At 40.8% G+C, this 10,601-nt stretch overlaps 1 protein-coding gene across 1 annotated transcript in view; it reads right to left on the bottom strand.

Annotated features, from left to right (window-relative positions):
- Positions 1–9,700, bottom strand: part of SMS (spermine synthase) — a 29,832-nt gene extending 20,132 nt beyond the window's left edge. The window contains exons 1-2 of the mRNA XM_009482506.2: positions 9,682–9,700; positions 9,412–9,592 (exon numbers count right to left, since the gene is read on the bottom strand). Of these exons, the coding sequence (XP_009480781.2) occupies positions 9,412–9,592; positions 9,682–9,700 (200 nt within the window). The remainder of the gene's footprint in view (positions 1–9,411; positions 9,593–9,681) is intronic.
- Between the last annotated feature and the right edge of the window lie 901 nt (positions 9,701–10,601).

A 10,601-nucleotide genomic window follows, 5' to 3' on the forward strand; every position in this document is an offset into this window, starting at 1 on the left:
ACTGCCTACTAGTCTCAGCTCTTTAAATAAGACCTGTGTGAACAGGTGTGTTGTGTTTGTTTTGTTTGGTTTTTAATTGAAATCAAGCCTCAAGAAAACAACTGGACACTTTCCTTCCCCTATATCTTCCTTCTCATATCATGGGGTTTTTTTGTTTTGGATTGGTTTGGTTTTTGTGTTTTTGGTTTTGGTGGTTGTGGTTTTTTTTTTTTTTTAAAACTTCATAGCAACTATTCACAGAGACAGTGTTCACATTCAAAGCTGAATAAAAATTTATAAGTGAGAAACAATAAGTGTCCTGGAGCAAACCACAGCTTTGACTGGCAAAGAAAGTACAGCAGCAAACTCACTGATGAATGACAAAACTCCTACTGCATATTGTATTTATTGCAGGAGCATTTAAAGACCAAAGAGCAAGGCTTTACCCTGCTAGGTGTTGGGTGGACAAATACAGGACCTTCAAGAACTTGCAACGAACAAAAGGACAATGGTGAAGGACACAATAAAATAAAAGCAGAGTAGCAGAGGCGATACACTTTCCATACTGGGGAGGGGAGAAGACAAAAGGAAACTGAAAAGCTACAAAGGGATTACATAAAGGAAGGGAGGAGAAGCATATACTATTTCAGTATTTTTTCTTATTACAAGCGGGCAGAGGAGGGGATGGGAACAGGAATAGCTGAGCAAAGGAAGAAGGGTATTCAGGGATGGAAGTTCATTAGTGCAACACAGAGAAACCCCAGGTAAAGCTGTATGCGCTGTATACAGTTCTCTGACTGCCCCTTTCTTTGCTTGGCTGCTCTTATCACCCCACTCCGCCTCAACTCTCGAGACAAAAAGTTTATGTGACCTCCCATCTTCCCACCACTCCCACCTTTTTTGTCCCTTCCAGAGTTCCTTTCCTAAACTGTGAGCTTCAATGTGAATACCACCTCTTCTGTGGTGCTGGGAACTTTGGCCAGCAAACACCCTTAGCTGCAGTCAGAGATAAAATCCTGAATATTCTGTAAGTGTGATCTGAAGATTATGATTTTTGTTAACTGTAAAATGATCAAACGATGAAACTGACTGAAGTGATTCAAGAATAAAAACACTCCTGCTGACTTTGGAAAGCAGTGATCTATAGCTGTGATGTGTTTACAGTTGACAGAGAAGCCAGAGTATCACCTGCTTCTCTTCAGAAGATAAGCCTGGGAAGTCTCAGGCTTTCCTGAGGACTTCATGCACATGTCTTGCCTTCAGGAAGAAAGATGTTTCTATACATTACATCCACACCCACCATGTTTCCCCCTCCCAAGTGCATGCAGCTTTTCACAGTCGTTCAGTGACCCTCCCTACACCTCAGCAACTGTCCGCTGGGTGTCCTCCCGACAAGTGTTTTTGATTAGGGACCAGGAAACGCCTGTACTCCCAGTGGCCATTAAGCAAAACCACAGAATAGCCTTAAAATATGCATTCCCCCCGCACCAGGAAATTACTCCTGCATAAAACAAAACACGCTGTTTTACCCTGATGAAAGGATGAACAGAAAATACTGAAGGAGTAAAAGATTTTTTTTCTTCTTTTTTTTTTCTTTTTAATTACCAGATAGAGAGCTACCTACCACTTAAGAGACCAGGTTTATAAGCTAATTAGAATAAGAGCATTTTCAGTATTCAAGACATTTCTAAGGCAGCTTTTTGCTTCTCTCATACAAGCTATACAAGAAAGTGTTTATGGGAAACCAGCAAACTCATTCTACAGTACTCCTGCCAAAACCAAAGCAAAGCAGAGGAAGCTGTTCTGAACTTTGGCAGGTAAACACTTTACCTGCATGTTTTAGGATGCTACACCCCACGCGCTGGTGACTGACACAGTTAAGTACTTTTGATGCGTGGGCCACTTCGACTCTGCATATGACTACATGATCTTACAGCTTAAGCTGATGTTCCTATCAGTACCACTAAAGACACAATTAGAACCATACAATAAAAAAAGAAAGGGCAGGACAGACACACACCACCACCACCCCTCCCCAGTCTCCACAGGGCTTCAGAGTTTTTAAACACTTCTCTCTGTGACCTTATAACCCCTTGAACCAAAGGGACTCAGATTAGTTACATGCTTCTCCTAGAGTCTCTTGGTACTCAGCATAGAGGGAACGGCTACTGCAAAGGACAGCTCTGGAGAAAACCCCACCAGGATTCTGTTTATATGATTTTCATGTCAGCAGGGGTTTATTTTGTAATGTGCCTAACATGAGAGGAAAAAAAAAAATAGTCAAGCATAAGAACAAACAGCTTTATTGCAAAACTCCAGGAGTTTTTTCTGTTGTTGTTTGGGGGTTTTTTGTTTTGTTTTTTTTTTTAAAGGAGAGAAAGACAGAAGAGCAGAGCTTGCCAGATGGAAGCACTGGTCACTCCAGCAGGTTTTGGGCACAACCACTCACACCGAATAGGGACATTTCTGGTGAAGTCCATAGACCTGCTCCAGGCCCTCACAGCTGCAGCACAGACAGAAATGAGTATTTGCAGTTCATGAGACAGCACTGTTATTAAGTTCTCTGAAATCTGGCACAATACCAGAAACATTTGCACTGTTAGAAAAACTTTTTATCTGTTTACTCCCATATTCCAGGGGTTACTATTGACATAAATAAGCAACAGATTGATTCTCCCATGACTTGAGTTCTCTTTTAAATTCCTTTCCTACAAGAAACATAGCTGTCATAAGATTTGACAGCTGACATGGTCTTCACTTCCCCTGTGACTGCATGAAATACTTCCTCAGCAGGGGATGTTACTTCCTGTGCTTTGGGTTTTTTTTTTTGGTGGGGTTTTTTGGCTTTTTTGGTGGGTTTGGGTTTTTTTTTGGGTGGGAGGCAAGGAGAGGCAGAAAGGAGGGTTGCTCTGAAAAGCACAACCACACAACTTGAGACTTATCATAAGTGCTATGATAGCATTAGAATACAGAGACAGTAACACTGCAGAACCATCATTCATTCTGTCAAATTGTTACCTCTACAGGACTAGCAGGGTCCTGACACCTGGGGCAGCGGGAGAGAGAAGAAAGGCAGGCACCAGGCTGGAACAGTGTAGTTTGACAAAATTCAAGTTCTGAGTGTCTGGCTGTTAAGTCTCAGGCAGATAATTTATGGTAAGCAACCTTGAATGAAGTTCAAAATTCTTCAAGAAGCCAATACAGATCCAGGTTGGTTACACCTTGGTTAAAAGTCACCTGGTTGGAAATGAGCACCCAAAATAAGCTAAAATACCTGTAAGGATTTAAACACACACCAAACAGTACAAGTGTACATTCAGAAAAAACAACCAGTCTAGTAGCATTATGGCAACAGCAGCAGGCCAAGGCTGAACCCACAAAAGACTTACTAGCTTCAATCAGAGAGCAAAGGCTATGCTGGCTTTTTGTTACTTTACACCTGTCTGCTTGGCAGAATGCATGTGAATGCAGGTTTGCAGCAGCACCTCTCTTAGTATTTGGAAGAGGGTTTTTAAGAACCATGATAATACAGTTTCCATTTTCTACCTATGAAAATATAGGAAGTATTACTTTACAACCCAAATGAGGGGAAAAATTTGTGAAAAATTAGGTTTTCTTCGAAGATCTCCCCTTCTGCATTTTGTCTTACTGAATAATTTAATTCCTCTTTTCAAAATAAAAGACCTGCTATACCTTTGGGGTGTGCTTGCATACACTTTTATAAAAGCAGTGAGAAGGGATCCTCTCCTTTCCATTAGGCAACAAAATCTGCATGTGAAAAGCAGCCCCCACTGTAACAAGGCCCCATTTGTTGCTACACCTGCCTACCTGCTACATATTCTATACTACATATTCATATTACATACTCAAGCTTTCTGTGCTTGCATGCAAGGCAGTCTTAACTACAGAAACAACTCTATTGAGTGCAGCATCTTGCCTTGAGTGCTGCTTTTGCCACCTGAACAACAGGGAACATCAGATGTTAAGAAATAAATCCCAATTGTACAAATCAAAGAGTAACTGAAACCGACAAAGGTTTTGGATGAGCATCCTCTTTATTTAAAAAGAGCCAGAAGCACCGAGATCAACACATTCTAAGCCAAAACGTGTATCCTACCTTAGTTACTTGTACTGAGGAGTAAGAAACATTGCAATCCCACGTATTTGAGAAAGGATTTACCACCACCACCATGCCCAGAGAATAAAACTGGATAGACAGACAGGTACCCACAAACCCCTCTTCACCCATCAAATCTTTTATCTGCTGACAGACTAACTTTGAGTCACTACAGAATAGATAGAATTGTTCAAGTATTTGAAAAATAGCTTGCCAATAAAAGCATCACCTGTCAAATTACTCATAATGAGGGAGGAAATGAAAACCTGCTTATACCAGGAAATCCCAAAATGAAACTGTCACGATATTGTTTAAAAAGAATAGTATGCTTTACTGAAAATGCTCTTCCCCTTAATTACAGAGTATTTAAGGGACCTTGAGGAATTAAGCAACCACAGTTTTTCACTATACCATTATTTCCATTCTCTTTTTACAAAATAAGGAAATTAAGCCAATGAAAGTTACCACAGTTCTAAACTGTTGCTGATTCCTAGCAACTGCTCCAAAGTCTTCAGCCCATTTTTGCACTCTGGGTAGCTCCATGAATAAACAACAACATTTTAGCCTGAAACAAAGAGCTGAGGAATGTTCATCCTGCTCCTTTAAAATATGCTGACTAGCCTATAGAGTGGTTAGCAAAAGACTAACACACAAAAGAAAAAAGTAAAAACACTCACCCCTCCCTTCATGGTGTTAACATATTCATCACCATCTCAGTGACATACAAACCAACTTCAACTGGGTAAATCTTGCACTGTTGTGAACAGTAAAGTCAAATGCCAGTAGGATTATGCTTCTCTAAACAAGAATTCAGACACAGAACAGAAGCTAAAAATGGATGTGCATATAGGGGAGGTTAAAGCTTTTAGAAAAGACAGTCTTCTACTGTGGAAACAGCGACTTTAAGATTTTGTAGGTTTTTAAAGAACTTTCAGGTAGAACATGACAAAAGAGGGAGCACAGATGCACAAAGGACAAGAAAAACCCTGGTAGCTGTACACAGTAGGTAACAGAAGAATACCTGCTCACAAGCAGTGAAGCTATTAAAATATAGTATTAGTTGAGCAGGTACTCAACAATTTCTAAAGATTAGCCTTAATGATTTTTCTCCTTACCCTAGATTTAATTATTTTTTCCATCTATAAGATATACTGAACCCTATGACTCTGTACAAAGTACCATATACATAAGAGATAAAGACTTCACATTTCTAACATTTTTTTTAACTGTCCAGTCTAAGCTAGAGTAAGTGACACTTCAATAAAGCACGCTGCTTAAGGTGACCCTGAAAACATTCTGGAGGCGATCTGAAAACACACAGCTCAGGAAAACAAGACTACCAGGGCCCCAAAACTCAGAGACAGAGCTCCTCTCCTGCATGTGCTACAGTTGCTCAACCAGTGTTTGGGCAAGGGGGCTGGCAAAGCAGGGAAGTGTATCCATCCCCACCACTACAGACAGGGACTTGAGTGGCTCAAGTGAGCCATTTCCTGCCCAGCTCTAGAGCCTTGTGTTGACAACCCCATTAGTAAATGTTTTCAGCTGAACTTCCCTCAATTAGGTCCTTTGTCAGAGTAAATCACAAAGTAAATGGACCAGGTAGAGTTGCCACATGTGACTTGTGCTTGCTTAGCTTCAGACAAAGGGGATCTGTTGCTTTGGTAATGACAACAGGAAAGCATGGCTTAATCCCCAAATCAGCTCCAATTCGTTTAACAACCGCAGCCCTCCACGGGGCTGTTCACACAGTACCTTTGTCAGAGACAGCATTTCATCAACAGCAGTGCCCACAATTCAACAATCTGTAGCACGGGGCACCCTGCAGGGTACAGGGGTTATCTCTACAGACTTTGGAGTGTGGACACGGCTTAGCAACATACTACTATCTGATCTCAAACTTTTTTCCTGGGATTAGTACCCAGCTTGTTACATCAGCTGCACATCTTTGTCTTGCAATGGCTCACCTTTGGCTGGTTAAAAATGTGTTTGTATGTGCATACTCACAAAATCCATACTCACATACAGCACCAACTCGCACACCCCTCATCCTGTGGAACCCAGCCATCCTTACAGGAAACTGCTCTTGACACACCTACCCTCCATCACAATTTTTTTCCCCCTGCTTTTTACTACAAGCTACTTAATTTCCAGAAGTACACTGTTTTGCAGGGAAGGAAGAAAAGTCTGCATACTCTGGGCTAATTTCTTCCTAGTTGTGTCAGATACTTTGTTTAATTAGCATAAAAATCTTATGATATTTTAGGTCTCTAAAATAAAATGCAGACAAAATTACTAGTATTAAAATAAAGCCTATTTAGCTAGTATCAAATCCTCTGTATGTTCACCAGTTCATTCTTACCACTCATTAAATGCTTGTTTCTGTTTTGCAGAAAACAAAACGGTTTTAACTGTCCAGTCGATTAGTTTAAGTGTTCACACATATTTGCTTCAGTTGACTGAAACTACATCAACTGACATTAACAGAAGTTGCTGTTTAAGGCTGCCTTAAAAAAGTATATGCTGTCTCTTTAAGTGATCTGAAGACTCAAAAAACCAAAACTGCTGAGGTTCCAAAACTCACAGAAGTTCCCCTGCACCTGCTACTGTTCCGCAATTCAGTGTTTAATGGGGCTGCCAAAGCACAGAAAAGTACTTAACACCACTACAAACAATAAGCTCTCTAGCTAAAGTGAGTAATTTCCAGGGAAGATAAATCCAGTATGCACTGGAGTTCAAATGGTAATGAATATACCAAGAGAAAGCAATAACCATTCTTTATTAATTTACATTTAACACTTCACCAGAAAAAGAAATAGCCACTTGCAAAGTAAACAATCTCCTCAATATTCAGCTCTTCCATGCACTCTTCTTCATTCTTCAGGTTTAAGGCTGTAACACACACTGCAATTCCTTATTATGTTTAGGATGCTTTACTGGATAGCTTCTCTTAGAAGCTCAACTGTTTCCAGACCTGTATTGTATTAGAACTTATTTCCTAAGTATTAAGAGTCTTCATTAGCAAACATAATTTTGAACTGACAACACTTGTATACAATTTGCATTAAGCTGACAACAGTAATTTGATATTAAAACCAAGCTCAGCTAAAACTTATTGACAGTTAACCACATGTCTGTTGGGGAGCCCATTCACAGTTGGATTAGTGAGGCAGACAATGAAGCACAGTATACATGGGGGAAACAAGGAAATCAAGGTCACAGCACCTGCATGTTTACAGGGAGAAGGGGAGACTTCTACACCTGACTGCTAAAAAACAATATGTCAAATGGAGAGTGACAGAGCAAGTCAATTAGCCTATGCAAATTAGGAAAGGCAAAAATGGTGCTGCAGTAGTAGAAAGCTCATGTGTGTCTTTCTTGGATACCTCAGTATTTAGAGCATCTTTAAGTCCATGTTTTTTCCTGAAACTTAGTATTCTCTATCCTATTTCTCACAGTGAGTTGAAAAGATGAACAGCGCTAGTCTAAGATGTCTAGCATATGATGCTATTAAACAGATAAGAACCAATACTTGACTAAACTTGTTGCATTCAGCCTGGAGAGCTCAAGGAGCTGAACATCCCCCGAGAACCAGCAGGCCACATCCATGCTTATACCGCTTAGCCCCAGCTCTCCCTGTGGCCCACATGGAATTCCTGCAGCCCCAAGACAGTGGGGTTTCACCCTCAACCCACCAACTGCCATATCAAAGCATGTGAAGCAACACGAGGGCTCTGCTGCAGTCACCAGGGAAGTATTTTACACCATCAAGCTGACCATATGCATTGCATGCCCTGGAGCATGGCACAAGGGTAGTACGTGAGAAAAGTAAGGCTACTTGATACAACTGCATGAGAGCAGCAGCAGCCCAAACTGTGCAGCCTCACCAACACTGCCTTTTGGGAGAGAGCTCTGAAACAAACCAACCCAAGACCCTGCCAGCTGACAAACTGTTGGTGTAGCCCTAGAGAAAAAATCTAGGGAGCAAGCTGGCAGTCCACAGCAGTATAGATGTCTGAGTGATGATTGCCCCTGCTCCCCAGCTCTTTTACTTAGCTCAGCCAGTGGCAAGAGGTATCTAGAACAGACCCTCCCCTCTTTCCCTGCAGGAAGGCCACCAGGCCCACCTCCCCATCTTCATCTTCTCACAGCAGTAAGAATACTGTGAGCTATCCTCTAGTGCAAAAGCTTAAGTTGTATTTAGCAGCACAGTGAAAAGCTGAATGATTCAAAGTGTCATGCTGCTAGAAAGCACAAGATCAACAACAGCAAAACACACAGGAAAGAACCCATTTAGAAATCAGTAAGAATGCTCAGCAATCACTGAAGCTCATCTATTACACATGGCTTTCAGGAAACAGCATCCTGTTCTCCTCACTTCTCCCCTGCCCCCCTTGCCATCTACTTGAACATGGTTCTGAAAAGCATCAAAAAGCTGACTGGAGGTAGATTTTTATTTATAGTTCTCCAATATATTGAATTCCCAAGCCTATACTCAGAGCAACAAGGATATCCCTTTGAGAAGGCAGCCAACAAATTAAAGCTTATTTAGTTTAACTCCAACCCTGAAGAACACCGAAGTAGAGATTTCAAAAAGAACAAAAGCAGTGACTGCCACAATGGACATCAAGAACAAAATAATTGACTAACTGGAAACAAATGAAGTGCAATAAAGTTATGGTAGTTACTAATAAATAGGCCAGATAGATGTATACTGTAATTAACTAATCCAGACACTGTAAAGCAGCTTCAGGAAATAAAGTGTATGTGGTTCTGCTTACCAGTTTATCCCAGCAGATTCTGCTTACATGAGTGTCACTAATGACACCACCCACCTTTGTCATGCTGTTAGTTACTTCAGTAGCTGCTTGAGAATTTGAAGTGTATAAAAAAAAGTGTTTAAAAGCACATACAACAAAGACAGGGACAGGAAGTTTTCATTATTCACAGGCCAAGGTTAGGCTTGAACATATTTAGACATTTTCAATTGTCAGAAGAATTACAGATACATTTAACTGACTTGAGCTGTCCTGCATCTGGAAGGACTGGCCCTGAGACCAAGACACCATACAGTGTTACTGCATCAATACAGCCCAGACTGACCAATTCAACTGTTCTGATATCCAAACTGCAAGATGACATAGACAAGATTATCAACAGTACTCTGCTTTATTTTAGTTGCTTCATACACAAGGCTGGTAAGAGAACAGGTTGCCCTGCCAGCACCCCAGGAGGAAATCCAATGCAGGGAGAACAAATGCCTCTAAGGGAGGACAGAGGGGACATCATCTATAGGAAGAAAAAGAAAATCCACTCACCTGCCATTTTTTTTGATGTAGGTTGCTAAATAACCATGGTCTTCCCAGTTATGAACTGTTTCTGTCATTCCCTGCTCCTGAAAAATGGGCTGTAGAGCTTTAAGTATGGCATTGCAATCAGCTGCAAGATTAAGAGAAAAGAAAAAAATCAGTAAGCATTTTCCACTCAAGTCAGTTCTGCCTTTTTTTTTTTTAAAGGCTGAACAGTTTTTACTGGCAGCCTGGAGTACTTTTTATTTGAGTTCCATCTGAACAACAGCTTTCATGTACCTTCTCCACCCACCCCCATCCCCAGAGATATTTCTCAGTGCATGGGGATCCAAACAATTTTCTTTTAAATCAGTTCTTAGCCCTGAGCGAAAGTGTTTATCTGCAATGGATGTAATGAGTGCTTTTATTATGGCTACTATTGGTCACCCACTGTATCACAATCCAGGCAAGTCCTTACTCATGTAATTACTTTTTAAATCACAAAAATGCAAACAACAATCCCAGAAAGAAGCCACAGCACTGACAAGAAACTTAGCAGTTTCCCTGTCCTACAGCTCAACATTTTTTCAAAGGCATTGAACACTGGACAGGGCAAACTATCCTATCCACTCTGCCCTACCTACAGAAACATCCTTTTCTAACATCTAGGACAGAGCAGGCCCCCAACTGAAATCTTCATAATGCTGTAGTAAAGACCTCTCTCAGAACACACAAAAATTCACTTGGAAATAACTAAAGTTACTCTGGTAATTATCTTCAAAAGCAAGCTGATGGTTTGTCCATAAAGGTATCTTCTTCAGTCAGAATATGCTGATTTCAGAAGCCTCAGGTTTGCTGTACGCATTAGTTTTGTGGGGATTTTTTAACTAATCTTCACTACAATTATTTTAGATGCTCCTTTCAAACAACTGTCTCAAAAACAAGTTGCAAGTTTTGTCAGTTGATTTTGGAGTTGACAAGGTGAGCTAGTGGAGGATGCTAGTAAAGCTACACCTACCAGAACAGGAACAAAACTGGAAAGACCATCATACCAGTGTCAGTGAGGAGACCTAACAAAATATTAATCTACAGGCTGTCCCAGTGAGGCAAGTATCATTTTTGCTTCATAAACACAGAACTAAGCCACTACAGTCATGCAGTATGTCAAATAATGTAACAAGGATTTAGAGTCTATCAGAGAAATCACCTGGTGCAGCCAC

Source organism: Pelecanus crispus, chromosome 1 (genome assembly GCF_030463565.1).
Source record: "Pelecanus crispus isolate bPelCri1 chromosome 1, bPelCri1.pri, whole genome shotgun sequence".
NCBI lineage: Eukaryota > Metazoa > Chordata > Aves > Pelecaniformes > Pelecanidae > Pelecanus > Pelecanus crispus.